This window comes from Magallana gigas, chromosome 7 (assembly GCF_963853765.1).
Source record: "Magallana gigas chromosome 7, xbMagGiga1.1, whole genome shotgun sequence".
Classification (NCBI taxonomy): domain Eukaryota; kingdom Metazoa; phylum Mollusca; class Bivalvia; order Ostreida; family Ostreidae; genus Magallana; species Magallana gigas.
The window spans coordinates 20,640,664-20,660,539 of NC_088859.1; the positions used below are offsets into that span (position 1 = coordinate 20,640,664).

Below are 19,876 nucleotides of genomic sequence, written 5' to 3' on the forward strand. Positions count from 1 at the left end.
TTTCGATAAAAGTTGATATTTATACGTTCATAAATATCGCACAACCAAGAGAAGTACATGACTATTTCACAATGTAAACGTACTATATATTACACCTAATAGTATATTATTGGAGTTAAGTGCTTTATATATGTTTTTAAACACCAAACCATTTCTACATTGCCGGAAAACATAAACGTTATATTAAAGAAATCTGATAAATATATCTTGATAGGTAAAAAAGAATATTCAGATATGTTTGAAATAAAACGGCATTCCTTCAGAATATATGAGTCCCGGGAGAGAACAGGTATTGCTTATGCAATGCTCTTAAAATGTATGTTTGTAAACTTTGCAATTTTTTTTTTAATTCAAGTCCTACTGTTCATATAAAAAGTTTTAATTTCAAGATGCATGGAAATTGAAAATGAAGATAAAACCCTCTGATGCTGAAAAATTCTCCCATTTTATTTTTTACATCAGCCAACGCCGTCATATCATAACTTGTCTCTATTAATCACTCGGCTGAACCATCCAGTTTTAAAATAAAGTAGACCCACATAAAGTGTATGTATATAAACGTCAACAATTTTCTTTTCTGAATCATTCCTAAAGGAATATTACCCCTCGATGCTGAAAAATTCCCCAAATTTTCCTACTGCAGTAGTAAGTGCTGCGATGTCATAACTCGTCTCTAACAATCGATTTCGACTGAACCAGTTAGTTTTGGTGGCCCCTTCTGCGTCGAAAACAAAGTATTGAGCTTCAGCACCCCCAGAGTAGTAGGATACTCTTACCTGAAATATATTTAAAGGAATAATGATATAACAGATGTTGTTACCATATAAATATTTGAAAATATATATTCTTCAAGATTTGAAAACGCTTTTATAATAATGTATAAGCTTTGATAAAAAAGAAAAAAACTGAATTACCTTAGTGACACCATTTGAATGTATATCGTCCAGGACATCAGATTTATAATGCTCCTTTACTTGGTTCGTCAGTTGCTGGGCTGCCAAGTTGTTTGTATTATGAGTGCCATTATTTACGAATAAATCAAAGACCCCAAATGGTCCACCGGTCACAACTTTGAAAACTAACTCCCACCATGAATGAACATTTCCTGGAAAAAAAACCCGATCATTGTCATCAAAAGATTATATGTATCTGTCTCCCATAAGTTTTATTCCATAGAAGTTGTACACGTAGAACTGGTGTGAAGGTAAAATATTTATTGTTGTCCATCCTAATAAAATTATAAGTAACAAGCGGGTAAAAGGATATTTTCTACAACAGGGGACGTTGTTAGAGAGAATGTGAAATGTGATATTTTTAATAAACACTTGCTAAATGTATTTGACTTTGATTGATCGTTACAGTTTACGTTATCTAGTCAACCCTTTTCATTTTATTAAGTCAAGACTATTTATGTATTTTTTGTTGCTATTTAATGGAACGTTATTAATTTTCTTTAAAATTAGCCTATATATATATATATATATATATATATATATATATATATACCTGACTTATGCATTTGGTAGACCGATTGTATTATTTTATCTTTATTAGGGAGACCAGTAGATTAGGGAGACATATTTTGGTCTCCGTATTATTTTGACCTTGTCTAAAATGTAATTGGCTTATCTTTAAATGAATGAACGGTGTGTGTTTGCCTAAAATGCATCAATGTGTCTATTATTTGACATCCAATAGTTGCCTTTTGTCTATATTTTTTCGTAAAAAGGAATTCAATCTGCCTCCATCGTATAATTAGCAATGACTATTTTTCTGCATTTAGGAGACCAACGAAAACTTGCAATATTGCAAAAAATCTAACATATATAATTTGTTTAGCCTTTAATTATTCTAAATGAACTTGTTTTCAAAATACTTTTTCACTTTTTATGTATAAAGCCTAACTAGAAAAAAAGTCGTTAATTTCTTGACCATGTTTGAACATTTGGCAAGTGCTCTCCGCCATTTGTTCCGAGTACTCTCGGAACGTCTCGGGTTAAAACAATGGACCTTTTAACGCCAGCGTGTTGCCTTTTAGGAATCAAAGCCATTTTATGGTAAGTACTTTTGATAATCCTACTACAATTGAACAAAGTAATGTTTTTATGAAGTTTTTTTTTAAATATTCAAATAAAATAGGGCGATAATGTGTGCAACTTGACTATTTTACACCAAATGTTGATTAATCTTCGAGGACATTCGAAACGAAGTTAACAATAAAAGCATGATTTTCATTTCCACTGTACGTTTGATGTAATATGTAATTCAAGGATTTATCAGTACCTTCTCCAGAGCAAAAGTCGTCCCCATTCCCAATTGGAAATAAGTTCACTTCAGCAGCTGTCCAAATTATGATCCCAATTAGTATAGCAGTATTTTTCCCCAACTTATGTTTATTTCTTATCAAAAAATACTTCGTAAAATAACCAGAATGTCCATAAATGTTCAGTATTAACAAATGATTAAACCCATTTAGCAAAACTGCAGTCATAAAAGTTTCCAAACACGCTGTAAACATCGCCAACTTTTAATCCGATTTTCCTCTGTTTTTCTAAACATCGTTATTTTGTGGTATACAGTACAGTACTGTAAATGGTACATGTTTTTTTTTTACACACACTAGACTGATATAAAAGTAAAAGGTAAATGTTATGAAATATTTCAAACAGAAAAATACATTCTCAATTTAAAAGGGGATGTTGATAAATTCTTAATAATGTAATACTTTTATGACCAGTGTTGAAGGTGTTTATTTCAGGGAAAAAGACTTGTTCTAATAACTAAATATAGGAATATTATACATATATCTATATTGTGAAGTTAATTAGATTCTATTCAATTAAAGTCTAGCTCTTTGATTTTCCATTATGATAATAAATTCAGAAATCATGATGTATGCAACATATGATTTCTCCCAACTGCATGAAATTGTCGATACAATTTTCCCAATTCCAAAAAAATTGGCATTTTCAAAATAAAAAAAGGCTGAAAAATCCCTGTAATTATATAGCTAGTTTATTGAAAATGGACAGAAAAGTTAACCGAAGAATGTTGCTTTATGTAAATAGATCGACATGAAGAATGTTCTATATTTCAGGTATATGTACCAGTAATATTGTTTTAAATTAATTATGTACGTAATGTAGATATATGTACATGTACCCCTTGTTACCTAAATGAATTAAAAGCAAATTAAGATCAGTTGCTCTTTTTCACTTGTATAGTGGAAAGATAGCCGACTATTCTATGTACGAATTGACTTATTATAGGTAAGATAGTCAGGCCTCCATGTTTACAACCGGGATGCTCACCCCACATTTACAATTGTGACCCACATTTACAAATGTGACATCATAGTATCACTCTCGTTTGGCTTTTCGGATATTATCAGGTTTGTAAAATTTTTGGCTTTTGATGATTAATAATAATGTAAACAATGTGTCTGCAGATTCCCGTTGGGCTGAGTGTGATCTGTTGACCAGGCAAAACATGTATGTCTTGATTACACAGCGTTGTGCACAATGTGCTCTCAAGAACATTCAATCCAGAAGCATGACCAATGTAGCAACACTTTTAAAACAACTTTTTGATACTTGTATTAATTTTAATGTTTATGCGCACCCGGGGCGCCCTTCCCCCTGTAATTGTTGATTTATTAGAATAACATGACATGTTTCATACATGATAGCATTAGAAATGGTCGATGGTTGTAAATATTTTGTTGTTTACCAATTTGATGTATGTTCTCACTAGAACATGCACATATGATATATGGTAGACTATTATCACATTCAACTCTCTCTCTCTCTCTCTCTCTCTCTCTCTCTCTCTCTCTCTCCAGCAGCGATTCATCTTATGACCTTTAAAAATCATGCACCTGCACTCTTGCGAGTATACAAAATGTTGTAAAATGTTCGTACTATATATTGTTCGTGCATTGCACTGCGATGATTTGGATCGCATTCAGTCGCGTCTGAATAGTGTGCATGTCCACAATTTTTAAGGAGACTTGATGCAAGCACTAAAACGCATGCAACAAATGCGAGACCTCATGCAATATATGAGAGAGCTCGTGCGAATCTAAAACATTCCAATCGCAAAGAGTTGTAAAGTGCTCGTACGCCAATTGTGAATGGGGCTTAATGTAGATGTTTATGAATCCAAAAGTTTTCTTTGCATATAAACAATGCTTTCACACAGGTGCTTGTGGTTTTAATGTAGGTTTTGGAGTTATTAGCACAACCAGTCATGTCAGTGGAGATTTTCTCCTGCAGGAGAAACATTAAAAGGACAGGATGGGGAGGAGAGATTGAAGACAAGCACAGAAAACAAAATATTTATCTATAAATATAATGGAAAAGAACTTTGGTAATACGATTTATACATATTTACATGAAGCTGGAGGTATGTAGCTCCTGATGTGAAAAAAAAAATTGAAGCAACGTTTATCCAAATTTTTTTTTCAGACCAGGAGATACAGACCTGCAGCTAAATGTAATATTTTAACATTTATGTATGGCAGTAATGTTTCTAGAAATAACTATAAACAATTCTAATTAAGTCAAGCAAAAATACCAGTAATTATGTGCTTCTTATTTAAGGTTTGATTTCTTTTTATGTACACTGTAGTATTGATGCTGTCAGGAGTGAACAACCATACATGTATCTGCCAGTTTGTAAATGATGGCAAGGACGATGCAAACTCCACCATAAACTCAGAGTGTTTAATGGAAGGAATTCCTATGATTGTTTGCTAAGAGAGACATTGTGGTTGGGGAAGAGATACTTCATGTATATGACTATGGTTGTGATGGGAAAAGCTTGCGGTGGCGCAGCAAGGTAGGAAAATGGTTGGATTAATTATACACAAAAAATAATTATTAAGAGAGAGTTTAGTGATTTACAATCAGGCTTTGGATATCTTGTTATCTGGCTTTGGTTTTGTTTTTGCATTTTTTCGTACATTGATTTGTTTTAAACTAATCTAAAAAATAGGTTTTTCTCAAGAATTTAAAAAGTATCAGAATAGATAATTTATATGTTTTTATTGAAAAACAAGCCTAAAACTTCTGTTAGTGTTGTTAAATAGGTTAAAAATCGTGATCAATTAATCAGCAGAATTGGTTGTCTCTTGCCATCTGATGATCGGTCAATAATCGAATCGGTAACAAATTATATTAAATTCAATAATATGGGGCACTAAATTTATATGTATAATCTAAAATATATAAGTGCTATTTTCACTTCCTTTTAAAAGCTTATAAGACTTTTGCTGTATTTTTATTAGGTAGAATGTTACACATCTTTTGAGATTGAAGAAAACCCCCAGCTCACAACAGTTTTCATTTCATTCAATACAGATTAGAAAACAAAATGATAGGTATAATATTAATGTAATAAACCCAGACTGAGTATAATTGATTATAAAATCTAAAATCGATTATGATAAATCGACAACCTTTTCAACTGATCATTGATTGAAATTCAATCATCGTGACAACACTAGCCCCTGTTCATGTACGTGTTTTTACCGGTACTAGTTTTGATTGATTTCAGAAAAGGCTGTGATCCTTTTGATTTTGGTAATGGTTTTGTTAGGTTTTATTTCACTTTATTTTGTTTATAGTTGTTTGATTTTCTTTCAATTTTAACATTATATACGGTTCTTGTGCTGACCTGAATAGATTTATTTTGTTTTCATTATCAAGCACTATTAAATTAAAAGCTTGAAAGAGGTGTCCAGTTGTGCAGTGGACAATGCACCTGCTTATCACCACTGCGACCCAAGTTTAATCCCCATGATTGACAGTTGTTGTATATGATAGGGTACATTGGTCGCCTGCTTGGACACGTGGGTTTTCTCCAGTCACCCCAACTTCTTCCCACATCATGACCCACTCGCGCTAACATCCATGCCAACAAAAAGCTATTAATATAAGTCAGTGTGCATTGTGAATCTGTCACTAATGTGGAGAGTCTCCTTTGCAGAACAAAATTGTTTTTTGTTAGATAAATTACAAAATCTGTTTCTGTAGTAAATATGTATATTTTGCAAATTGTTTACAGAATGTACTTCTTGAAAAATATACATTTACATAGAATTATCAGATTTGGTTGGTTAGTTAATTTAAGCATCAATCTGAATTGGAATTCATTTTTCACTGAATATTGGTACAGTCTTGTTTTTGTACCATGGCTGAAAAGTTTGATTTAGTCAGTGGTCTGTTGTCAGATTTATAAAAAAGAAACATCAATTACCAAATGTGGTAAACTAATAATTGATGAATGTTTATGAAAGAAAATTTTCTATATTGTTTTAATTTCTTTCAGTTCCCTCTGATGTGGATTCTGACCCATTTAGTGTATCAAACTACTTGCCAAGTTCTGATTCTGAATCAGATGAAAATAAGAAGGTTTTGGGTAATGTTATTATTTAAAGAATAATTTTGCATCTGCAGTCCATTTTCACTTTGCAAAAAATACCTGAAAGAACAAGAGGCTGAGAGCCCAGTCATTTTAATTCAGACTAAAGTAAATCCATTTATATTAACTAGATATACTTTGAAATGTAGTTGTGTATAACAATCTACATGTTGATCTGGTCTCCCTAATGCTGTGATAATGCATTAGATTTACATGATATGAGTGGAATGTACTGGATGTAATATATTTGTAACAGTTATATTTATTTTGTTTAATCATTAGGAATAAAATTTGCAATGATTTAAAAAAGTAAACGTAGAAGCTTGTATTTACAATACAATATATTGGTATTTTTACAGAGTCCACCCCAAATTCATTGATAGCTAGCCGCAACACAATGGAAAAACAGGGCATCTTGACCCTCAGAGAAAACAGTGAGCATTTTGAAGCAGGTAAATGAATTAAATTCAATGTTGCAATGTTATTATGTTTTTAAGCAAGAAACATTAATACAGTCAGTTGGGTAGCTAGACCTGAAACGAAGTGCATGCTTAAAATGGCAAGGGGTGTGGGGGCCACCATGAGGCCCCCAGTGGGTCCAGGACAAAGCCCAGGGGGCGAAAGCCCCTGGAAGCTCATGGATTCTGACGATTTTTAACACCAAAAATTAAAGCAGAAATTGAAAGGAATGCTTACTATTTAAGCCTATTTTTAGGCAGTTAAAATTGTTTTAGCTATAGTTTAGGCATAAAATAAAATCACAAAACTTATTAAAAGTTAAAAGAAGAATTTTTTTTTGACATTTGCCTTTGACCCACTCAAAGCTTTTATTCTTAAGTTCATTTTCACATAGTTTATGGTAATGAATATCTCAATACAGCTGTGATATTCTATCGGGGAAATTTAAAATGTGTAAAACTAAGTTCAACTGCAAAATAAATAGTTGCCTTTTTAGGTACATGCATTGTGTACTGTTTCTTTAATATGGTACTTTAAGACCATATTGTGTGGCTATATTTGGTGCTTAATACGTCTTTGTTTAGCATTGATTTCGGATAAAGTAGGACCGAGTGACGGAAACGGGCTGATGGAATAACTTAGTATGGACCTTAATACTTGAATTCTTTTTTTATATTTTTTTTTTCTTTATTTATTTTTTTACTGATTTTTCCCCCAAATGATGTGCATGCTCAGGCATATAAGCATACATGGTAGCTACGCCACTGGCAGTGTACAATTTACTACTCAAGTCTAAGATTGCTCGTGATCTTGGGGCTTGGTCTCCCTAATGCTGTGATAATGCATTTGATTTCCATGATATGAGTGGAATGTAATGGATGTAATATATTTGTTATACTTATAAGTACATGTATAAGTCATTAGGAATAAGTTTTGCAAAGAGATAAAGAAGTAAACTTAGAAGCATGTATTTATGATACAATATATTGGTACTTTTTTACAGAGCCCACCCCAGTTTCATTGAGATCTAGCTGCAACACAATGGAAAAACAGGACAGCTTGATCCTAAGGTAAAGCAGTGAGCGGAGGTTGACAATGGTTTTCGAGGGGTGTCAATTTCAATAGATACCCTCCCAAACAGGCACTATTCATTTTATTTTACTGAATGTCTTATTTCTAAAGAAAATTTTACTGCTTTTATTTAGAAATGAAGTAAATTCTACGACAAAACGTACGCTCATAATTTAAGCGCATGTAACAGTTCGTTGTGTTACCAATTGCCAAGTGTGTTGCTAACGCTGAGGGTAATAGAACGGATTACCAACTGCGTCTAAACCAATCAGATTTCAGTATTTAACATTTAACATGAAAGTATAATAAAATTGTTTGTCTGGTCTCCCTAATGCTGTGATAATGCATTAGATTTCCATGATATTAGTGGAATGTAATGGATGTAATATATTTGTTATATTTAATTTTATTAATCATTAGGAATAAACTTAGCAATGATATAAAGAAGTAAACTTAGAGACTTGAAATTGCAATACAATATATTGGTACTTTTTACAGAGTCCACCCCAAATTCATTGAGATCTAGCCGCAACACAATGGGAAAACGGGACATCTTGACCCACAGAGAAAACACTGAGTATTTTGAACAAGGTAAATGAATTAAACTAAATGTTGCAATGTTATTATGTGATCCTGGGGCTTGGTCTCCTTAATGCTGGGATAATGTATTTGATTTCCATGATATGAGTGGAATGTAATGGATGTACCGGTAATATATTTGTAATATTTATTTTAATTAGTCATAAGGAATAAAATTTGCAATGATTTAAAAAGTAAATGTTGAAGCTTGTATTTACAATACAATATATTAGTACTTTTATACAGAGTCCACCACAGATTTATTGAGAGCTAGCCGCAACGCAATGGAAAAACAGGACATCTTGAACCTCAGAGAAAACAGTGAGCATTTTGAACAAAGTAAATGAATTAGAATCAAAGTTGCAACGTTATTATGTATAACAATTAACATGTTTGTCTGGTCTCCCTAATGCTGTGATAATGCATTTGATTTCCATGATATGAGTGGAATGTAATGGATGTAATAAATTCTCCTATATGTAATAATATTCCTAAATATAAATACACTGTGTTAGAGTAAAATCCCAAGAGATCCGAATATCAACATGGTGTGTAATTTTGAAGCGAGCAAAAAAGTGTTGATTCCTTCAATAATATGAATTAAATATTTAGATGAAAAGTATTTACAGCCTCAGAATGGTTTGTTATGAATAATTTGACTGTTATTTTCAATACAACTTCATTATTTTTCTCAAAAATCGATTCCGAGCGATTCTGCAATTTTCTGCTACATTACGGGTATATGGGAGGCATTCCTGTCAGATTTTTATAACTAAGCAGAGTGTAGTGAAATTAATAGCATTATTGTAGGCTTAAAGCTTGGTTATGTAATTGTAAACAATACGGTGCGTCGATGTAGTGAATGTCCGATATCATATGCAATGTCAACCCGTGCACGCACGGGTCAAAGTCTAGTAAGAATAATTAATTTTGACTTGTGAAAGAAAGTAATCATTTTAAGATTGATAAAGCCACAAAAGGGGCAACTGTTTCTTTAAAAGATTTCTTGTTTTAAACTTTATTTATGCAATAACGATTCTTTGATCTCTTGCAGTTCCATACCATTGTTTTCCCTCTCTCAGTTCCTGTGATGAAAGAAGTCAACTTGATAGGTTTGTTTCAATCTATTTTGTGAATGTTTTTCTTGTTTGATAATAGGATAGTCATACATATGTAGCTGCAACAATGTAGCCCTCTCCGATTTTTTTATAACTGATGTTTACTCCCCCCCCCCTCCCCCCCAAAAAAAACAAAAAAAAAAACAGGAGAGGGCTACATTATTGCAGCTAGGTGTTAGGCTTCTGGCTTTTGAATGACAATGTATAGATGGATTAATATTTCCTTGTGACTTGTGACAGAGGCTGTAGTGCACAATTCCATTTGACTTCCAAGAAATGTTCAGATAGTAATGAAAATGTAAAGTGTTTAATAACATTTGCTGAGTACCACTTTCAATACTGTAAAAGGGATTATTTACATGTAAGGGAAAATTTACACTTAAGCTTAAAACTGGGTAAAATACCCCCACATTTGCATATGGGCAGTGCTTTTGTGTGGTAAATCACTGTGTATGTATTTCTTTTTTTTTTCTTTATTAAATAATTTTTGTATTTGTATACATTTTTGAAATTTTATCTAAAAGGGTGAGTGTCGGAGTTACATGTGCACAATCCTAAAGGTCCAAGTACAGCACCTGAATCACATGTGACTGAAGAAGATTTGATGTCCAAACCCTGCGAGAGTGGAAATGCAAATGTATCGGATGTTACACCACAAGGTGATCAGTCTTTTTTTTTATTTGTTTGAATCTGTGTGTGGTAGTGGTGGGGGGGGGGGGGGTAATAGAAGTCATATTATTGAAATGATAAAAACTTTTCTCAATAATTTTCTTTCTTTATTTAAGATGACAATGGTACATTGATTTGCATCGTTTAATAATTAAAACCCATCCATAATGTTTTCTCTTTTCATTACGTTTTATGCATGCCTGTCCTTAGTATTTGCAAAGTAAGATATTCATGATATTGTTATTACAGAGAGCTTCTTTGAGATCGAAGATGATAATGGAACTAAAGTTCTTGCAAGCCCAGTTGCAGCCAAGAAGACTAAAAGCAGCTCAGGTGATATATCTTTGTTGCTTGGTCTATCTATCCACAATTTGATGAATTAGCAATTTTTAGGTCACCTGAGTTTATTGCAATCCGTTTTCGTCCGTTATCGTGCATCGTGCCTTAACAATTTTACATTTTTAACTTCTTCTTAAAAACTACAGGGCTGATTATTACCATTTTTGATGTGAGGCATCTCTATGGTGAGAGGAATCTAAATTGTAAAATTCATGGCTCTACTACCCCCGGGGCGCCACATGTGGGGCCAAATTTGCAAAAAAAAGAGCCAAATTTTAAAAAATATTCTTCTCTATTCCCACACATGTTAGGAAAAAACTGGTTGCATAGTTATAATGTCCATGAAGCCCTCTACATAAATTGTGAAATTCATGGCCCCTGGGTCAGGGGTTCAGGCTCTAGAATGGGGCCAGTATGGCCATATAGTATATATGTATTTAATCTTAGAAAATCTTCTTCTCTACCCCATATATATTTGTTAAAACTAAATGCATGATTATGATGTCCATATTGTGAAATTCATGACCCCTGGGTCAGTGGTTCAGGCTCTAGGGTGGGGCCAATATGGCCATATAGTAAAAATGTATTAAATCTTAGAAAATCTTCTTTTCTACTCCCATATAAATATATCTGGTTATAAAGTCCATGAAGCCCTCTACCAAAATTGTGAAATTTATGACCCCCGGGTCAGGGGTTCAGTCTCTAGGGTGGGGCCAATATGGTCATATAGTAAAATGTTTTAAATCTTAAAAAATCTTCTTCTCTACTCCCACACATGTGGGCAAAAAACTGAATACATGGCTACGATGTCCACTAACTCCTCTACCTAAATTGTAAAATTCATGGCCCCTGGGTCAGGGGTTCAGGACATGAGGGGGGAGGCAATATAGTGTTAATGCATATAATGTTATAACATTTTCTTCTCTATTCTCACACATCTGTATAAAAAACTGACCTATAATTATGTTTACCAGGAAGTCCTCTACTGAAATTTTAATTTTCATGTCCCCTGGAGTATGGGTTTTAACTCTAGGGCAGGGCCAAAATGGATGTATAGGTGTTATTGCATATAATGTTAAAAAATTATCCTTTTTACTCCCACACACCTGAAAGGAAACTGAATTCATGATTTTGTAGACCCGATCTTTTAAGTTTTTTGCCAAAATTGTAGGTTTCACAGTTCTTTTTGAAAGATTTCAGGCAGGGATGTGGCCGTCATTACTAATTTATAATTTTTCTACTCCAGAATAAAACCTAATTAATTAAATGCATATATGAGACTCCTCGACAAGTTTGTGTATGGGTTATATGCTACTCAGGTGACCGTTACAGGAATAGAAACAAATTTCTCATGGAGATTTATAATGTGAAATGTTTACATCTTTTCACCATTCGGAACCCACTTGAAATACCTCATACAATTTTTCAATTATGTCATCCAGGCTATTTCATGGCCGATGCAATGCAAAATCCCTATAGGCTTTCTATTTTGGGTTGTGTATTGAAGCCTAAAGCGGTAGAGGGGGCATTTTAAAACAGATAATCTTGACATATAAGTGGATGAATGTAGTTCGAGCATGAATGTATTTATGAAAATCAAAATATTCAGCAAGAAGTAGTGGAAGCAAAAACCATACAGAGTATGGTATGCCTTGAATCTATACATAGGTATTATCCTTTTTACATGAATATGTAACAATATAATAATTCTGATTGTTCATATTATTTTTAAAATCTTTTCAAGGTAAAAGAGAAATCCAGGAGTTTTTGGAAAAACATGAAATGTATTCATTGGAACGGCTTGATGAGAGGACCAAATTTTTGAAGATTAGATCTAAAATCTTCAACGAGAGAAAAATAACAAGACTTAAGACATTTAAAAAATTAAATGAAATGAAATCAATGAAAAAGCAAACATGAATCTCATCATTTTACATATAATGTAACTGTAATGTAACAACAAGACGTAGGGCATGTATGATAATTTATTTTTAGCTCACCGAGACGAAGTTCGGGGGAACTTATGCTATACTGCTGGCGTTGGCGTCTGGACCTGGTAAAAGTTTTTGTTGCAGGTCCTTTATCTTAGTTATTTCTTGTCCTATCTTCACCAAACTTGCATGGATGATGCATCTGGACCTTTTTATGAACTTGAAAAACTTGGATGCTGAATCTGGGCAATGAATTTTAGATGCTGGAGGTTAAGGTTTTTGGAACAGGTTAAAGTTTTTGGTGCAGGTTGCCTTTGATAGCAATTTCTAAATTACTACTGATCCAAACTTGCATGGATGATGCATCTTAAGATACTGATGCACCTGAAAGGCTTGTATGCTGAATCTTAGCCATAGGTTTCGGATGCTGGATGAGGTTATGTTTTTTGGAACAGGTCATATATTAAATTTATTTAGTACTATTTCAAACTTGCATAGTTGATTTAACTATAATATAAATGAATTGCAAAGGTAGCTTCAGATGCAGAGCCTGATCTTCATAATCAAGGATGCTAAAAATATATCTTAGTAATGACTGGTCCTAACTTAACCAAACTTAAATTGATGATGCGTCTTATGATACTGATGCATCTGGCAGGCTTGAATGCCGAATCTGAGTCATAGGTTTTGGATGCTGGATGAGGTTTGGTTATTTTGGAACAGGTCACATGATTTATAGACAATAGCTTGCATAGTTAATTTAACTATAATATAAATGAATCATAGAGGTTGCTTCAGTTTCAGATCCTGATCTCTATTATCAAGGATGTTTAAAAAGAATATCCTACCTCACTCTAACCTGATTGATAGATGTGTTTGTTGTTAAATGATATAACATGATTCATATGATATAGTATTGTCAGATTTGATACACTATTGTTTTATATGATACAATGTTATATCATATATTATATTATAAAAAGTTAGTAGGATATTGTATCAATATTTTTGTGCATTATGATATGATATTGTATCATTAAATTGTAATGTAAAGTATTTTTTATAATGATGCAATGTTGTATAAAATGATAATGTATTATATACTTTTTTATCACATGCTATTGTTTCATATTATATTGCCATATTTAATATGGTATAATATGATACAATATTGTATTGTAATATATAATATCTTATCACATGATATGATATTGTATAAAATGATATTGGTTTATATAATATATTATTTTATCACATGAAATAGTATTATTTGATATTGGAATATATAATATTGTAACATATGATACGATATTGTATAAAGTGATATTGTATTATATAATATATTACTGTATCACATGATATTGTATCATATGATTTGATACAATGTTGAATCAAGTTATATTGTATCTTATGATACAATATCATATTATGTATTAAATATGATATAATGTCATACAATATCATACTTAAGTATACAATATAATATAATGTGTTACAAAATTGTGATGTATTATGTGATATGACATTGTATCATATATTATTATATTGTATTATGTGATCAAATGCAATAATGTATTTAACATGACACTATGTCATATCATATGTTACAATATCATATTGCATCATTATTTATTACAGTATTTTATTTTTATTATTATATGTGTGTATCTTATATTAATATATGAAATGAACATATGATTGTTATCCAATTTTTTAACATATGATATAGTAATATGATATTGTTTCGAAACAGTATCCATAGATATCCAAGATCATTAACTATGATTTTCAGGTAATATGATAAAGGTGGTCTCGTAAAGGTGATGCTTTATAAATGTGATGCCTCGTCTCGGTGCTTTGTAATCTGTGATTACCTTTGTGTCTTATAAGGCAAGAAAGTGGCCCTTAAACGTGATATGTATTGCAGACGACATCCTAATGTCTTTATGTTTGAAAATTTTGAATATTTTTTAGCTGCATAATCCTGTTCGTCCTTTAATATTTTTTATGCCATGCATTTGATCAGTCATTTTTGCTCCCAGAGTAACTTTTAAACTTTGTCAATTTCTTACATGTGTACTTATTATCAATGTTATTCATTAACATTTATTAATGAATGGTTCATTCAATACGTGATCTTTGATCACCTTTTTTTATTGTTATATATGAATTATGAAGAATATTAAGTAAATCAATTTTAAAAGCTTTATTTTCTTGAAATGTATGAAATTTGAAATATGAAGGTTGAAAATAGATTATGAATATTTTGATTTCATAAATTTACAGATCCTTACATACATGATTTTGTTGCACAGAAAAAAATGAAACTGTTGTAATTGAACTGCAAGTTCACCACAATAATGGACATGTTATGTACACTGAATTTTGAATGGAAATGATTGCTCTATTAATAAATTTGAAATGATTAATTGTTTAAACTTTCAAAATTGAACTAATGTTTACACCCTGGTCCATAAATTATAAATGAAATCTATTTGAAATTAGTTTTGATGATTAGTAAAGTTTGTTCATGAACTTGAAATGTTTTTTTTTTTTTCATTTATTAATGTGAAATTCTAAAACACATTAGGATACATGTAGAATGGATTGAATTGAGAAGATAATCTTCAGTAGGGACGCAAATTTAAAATGCTACATATTTCCCCCATTTTCGCAAATTTCGTGACATGCGAAAAAAAACTGGACAGTGAAAATTAAAGGGCTTGCAAATCAAGAATGTTATGGTTAAAAAAAAGAATGGTCTACCTAAACCCTAATTAAGTAATATTAATAAAAATGTGTTATCGGTATCCCATAGCCGCATAAGACAGTAGCAAAATATTAGAGGGACAATATAGTATATTTTTAAGGGCTAATAGTAATGAAAAATTAAAACAGATGTGAGATTATTACCATTCCACAGACCTCTAAATGACCATCTATGAATATTAAAAGTCCACACCATCAACTATGTGAGATATTATCAAAGCTTACATATACATGCACATGTACACAGTGACCTTGCATTATATCTTAATTCTATGTTGCGTGGCGATAAAAAATGATAGAGCACTTGCAAATCATGAAAATTATGGGAAAAAAGAATGGTCTACTTAAGCCATAAAAAATATATATGAAAATATATGCACGGTCTCCTTAAGCCTTATGAGAGAGTAACAAAATATTAAGGAGACCATTTTTGCTGTATTTTTTTAAGGACAAGATATATTGAAAAATTAAAACACATGTAAAGTTATTTGAATCTTGAAGACCTCTAAATGACTATTTGCAATAAAAAATATGCACATATAAAAATTTTGTATATTGTCTCCCTAAACTACATTTTAGGGTATGGTCTCCTCAATGCCTAAATCAGATTTATATATATATATATATATATATTACATTTTACCAAGTCATGATAATATTATTGTTTTAATGTTTAAATATATATTGCGAAAATGAACAATAAGAATTGAATCTCTGTGGTTAGAAATGTTTTGTTAATCATTTGTTTTATAATTATTAAAAATTACGAAATGAATGACGGAATGGTTTCGAAATCTTAAAAAAAAATTACGCAAAAACGTGCAATCACTTAGATGACCAAACTTTTAACAAGAGCTTGGACTTTGGGAAGTTATATTAAACAGCAATGTGAAGATATCATGCCTATTTCATTCTTGGTCACTCAGCCATGGCTCTTTGAAATCAACACGATTTGTTTGGTTTTTAAATTAGACTATGCAATTGGTGCATATTCAGCTTGAATCAAGAGTGGAAAGACCTAATGTCTTTTCACCTTTCAGGTGAAAGACCTTTTGTATTTCTTATGTTTTTATTATTATTATTTTTTTCTTCTTTTTTTCCAGGGACAGCTTTTTTTGTTTCTAGAGATATTGAAACAATTTTTTCTTTATGTGATTTATGGTTTATGTGAACCATTTATATGTACAATTAGCTATTTAAAACACCCTCCGCCTTATTTTTAGGTTTGCTTTAACCTTACTTTGACCTTGACCTCTTGGAACTAATGAGTTATTGATATATGCAACATATATATCAGATTTAGTTATATGTACAATTAGCCCCCCCCCCCTTTTTTTTAAACAAGGATTGAATTCTTATATGAACTTGACCCTCGATATTTGAACTTGAAATTTAATATTTCTTTTTAAAATAACACCTGTGTTAACAATAAAGTGTTACAACCGTTTGACAGAATATTTTTTAAAAGTGCGATTTGACTCCAGACTGTGTTTTAGACTACGCCTCCAAATACAAATTCCAGCTCCAGTAAAACTCTGTAGAACTTGGCGAAAATTCATGGGATTGTTCCTCTCACCTGTATCTAATTGCCTGTCAAATTTCAAACGAAATGAACCATATTGAAGAAAGTTATCCACTCCAGCGGCATCGAACCATCATCCCGAAAAACGAAATTTCAACGCATCGATATTTGTATCTAATAAATCCATGCTCAAATTTCACTGAAAATCTGTGTTTACATTTCTGTCAGCAACCTGTGACGACTTGTGTTGAAGTTCTACGAAAGATAACTCTTCCTTCCCAGACCCCGATTTTATATGAATTTAGTTTACATTTTCATTTCTCGACTTGGCTGAAATACATGACTGGCCTTAATTCAGTTCAGATTTTCCGTACTTGTAATCCACAAATGCATGACAGTTAATAGATTTCTAAGCACGTGCATTTCAAATCACCAGGAGAATTCGCATCAGTTAAGCCGACGTGACGTTCCCACACCTTCAAATAGCCGCTGGCGACCAGAGTTTGACCTGGTCTGTTGATTTCTTAGTCAACGCTATCCGGCCACATTATTTACAAGGAGCACTGATTTTTATTATTAAATATTATTAAACTGGTAAACAAATACTGTCCCCTTAACTAATCGCTAATCCCATATCTACTCTAAAGGTTTCACAACTTTAGATGGACAGAAAAACGCTCCATCTCTTCTTTCTATCATCATCCAAATTGACCACACAGCTCAACAAGTTTTACCTTTTATCAAATAACAAGCGAAATAGCGTAGTGGCAACACTCTCGCCTACAAAGCTTAGGGTTCTCGAAGAAAGGAATGAACATTTTCTCATAGGGATAAAGGAAAATTAAAATGATTTAATATAAATGATTTTTATATAAACTGAAATGGATAATGTAGTACATATACGTGGCCTTAATCCTGTTTGTTGCAACTGACTGGAAAAAAACTCTTTTAATTGTATTTATTTCAAACCAGCGAGTGTAATTCGTGTTCCTCTCTCTAAAATTGGTTCTTTAGGTCAATTTTCAATATAATTTTTATTACTTTTCAGATAAGAGACTGTTTTGAAAAACAATCTGGAGGGAAGGGGTATTTCCATCAAACTTCCCCATCATCATTCATCCATATAGACGTAGAATACAATAATCTGTTTATATATCATTAATGATTACAAATTAATGTCTATGGTTTACAACCAATCTGTAGTGGTATAAAAAAAAGTACAAAATTTAAACACGCTATGTTATGCATTATTATCCATTTCCATGCATATTATAAGCCAAAGTTATCAGATTTAAAGTATCTGCCCAATATTTAACTCGCCCTACACTTTTCGCCATGATGTCAATTAGTCAACCGTAGGGTTTTGATTAATTTCGAAATAATAACTAATTATATAGTTAGAATTCAATTATACCTTACGGACATCATCACACATGCGTTGAAATGCCTAAGGTGTGAGCAAGTACCCTGGTGCAGGCATTTTGTAGTTTATTGGCAAAATGCCTTAATCTATAAGCATAGATATCTATAAAAAATATCTATCTATCCCGCAGAAACACAGTTACAATATCTAATTATATATCAAATAACGGACCGTCCTCTGCATGGCGGCCCGTACTTAAATACAAAGTAATTAACTAAACTATGTTTAAGTAGCATGATAAGTTGTTTTTTTCTGGTCTTTTTTGGATACGTAAGATTTCCGTGTTTGAATATCAGCGCCGAAGGCATTTTCGGTAGTTTCAAGCGTCATCGTGTCCGTAATGTCAATTGGAACCTCATTTCGTGTATCGACGGGTCCAGCTGATGTTTGCGAGTTAATGCAAGTTCAATGTCCTCTCTCTTTTAAGTGTCAGTCGAAATCACTATTTTTAAAACAAACTTAAAGAGACGATTAAATGACATTTTCGATAGAGTTATGCATATTAGAACATGACTAAGAATTATTTTTGAGATCGCCAAGTGCCTGTGCTTCAGCTATCAATGATTTACAGCCATTGTGATGGCAAAGGAATTTAATGCATTTACTACGGGTTACTGCTGTGTACAAAAGTTATATAATCTTTCGGATTCTAGCATACTCATATTTGCCATAAAGAGCATTTACAAAATTTGCTAAATTATGATGTAATACAATACGAATATCTTGCAGTTATGAAATTAAACTGGACCCTGACCAAGAGATAGTATTGTAAATTTCACAATATAGGTATAAAGCTTCATGGACATCATAACCATGCATTCAGTTTATCCTCCTTTGCTGTGGAAGAAACGAATAAAATTTACTAAGTTTAAATGCATTTTCACTATCTGGCCATAATGGTCCTGCCCACGCCCAAGGGTCTGAACCCTTGATCACTGGGCCATGAATTTCACAATTTTGGTAGCGGGCTTCACCATAATCATGCTTTCAGTTTATCTCCCACTACTGTGGAAGCAGACAAGATTTTCAAAAACCATTTGGTCACAATGGCCCCACCTTATGGTCATTATAACCATGCATTTTGGTTTTTCTCCACATGTATGAAAAAAAAAAAGATTTTTGAAAATTTGGCCTTTTATGCATGATATGCCCAGCCCATGAGGCCCTGGGTGTGGTACAATCAACCCCGTAGAAGCTTTGATTGGGCGTTAACTCAGAAGAGTTTGACTGACCCTTGTCCAATCAGATCATAGAAGGAGGAGTTAACTAAAGACATAACTGCTCGTGACTTGAATGAGAGAGAGAGAAAGAGAGTTAAAAGAGTAAATTATAGATGACACAGATAAACAATTTATCAATAGTTGTAAAATGACAAATCAATGTGTAGTATATCCCCTAATGATGTACGTTTGAAGGTTATGAAATTTCTTTGACCGGGGATAACGATGTCAATATATCCAATAAGGAATGAATTAAGTAATGTCAACTTGAATCTTATGGAATTAAACAGAAGTCGTAATTTGCTAGTAGACACGTAATATAGTGTGTGGCTTAAAATAAAAACTTTCTTCAT

At 32.3% G+C, this 19,876-nt stretch overlaps 1 protein-coding gene and 1 long non-coding RNA gene across 9 annotated transcripts in view; one reads left to right on the forward strand and one right to left on the reverse strand.

The window, feature by feature from the left end:
* Positions 1 to 446: 446 nt before the first annotated feature.
* LOC117684544 (uncharacterized) overlaps positions 447 to 19,876 on the reverse strand; it is a 31,189-nt gene continuing 11,759 nt past the window's right edge. The window contains exons 2-3 of the long non-coding RNA XR_010708087.1: positions 915 to 1,105; positions 447 to 776 (exon numbers count right to left, since the gene is read on the reverse strand). This is a non-coding gene — a long non-coding RNA (uncharacterized lncRNA). The remainder of the gene's footprint in view (positions 777 to 914; positions 1,106 to 19,876) is intronic.
* On the forward strand, positions 1,486 to 15,131 carry LOC117680765 (uncharacterized). 8 transcript variants are annotated; one of them, XM_066066124.1, is made up of 12 exons: positions 1,490 to 2,057; positions 3,270 to 3,391; positions 4,222 to 4,368; positions 4,630 to 4,839; positions 6,331 to 6,420; positions 6,783 to 6,875; positions 8,452 to 8,544; positions 8,779 to 8,871; positions 9,587 to 9,644; positions 10,175 to 10,309; positions 10,569 to 10,652; positions 12,403 to 15,131. In XM_066066124.1, exons 6-10 carry the CDS (start codon positions 6,821 to 6,823, stop codon positions 10,206 to 10,208), a joined length of 333 nt encoding a protein of 110 aa, XP_065922196.1. In that variant the 5' UTR covers positions 1,490 to 2,057; positions 3,270 to 3,391; positions 4,222 to 4,368; positions 4,630 to 4,839; positions 6,331 to 6,420; positions 6,783 to 6,820; the 3' UTR covers positions 10,209 to 10,309; positions 10,569 to 10,652; positions 12,403 to 15,131. The 8 variants fall into 8 exon arrangements, with proteins under 8 accessions (XP_065922199.1, XP_065922197.1, XP_065922201.1 ...); XM_066066127.1 differs by lacking the exon at positions 4,222 to 4,368 and having other exon boundaries at positions 1,486 to 2,057; XM_066066125.1 differs by lacking the exon at positions 3,270 to 3,391 and having other exon boundaries at positions 1,486 to 2,057.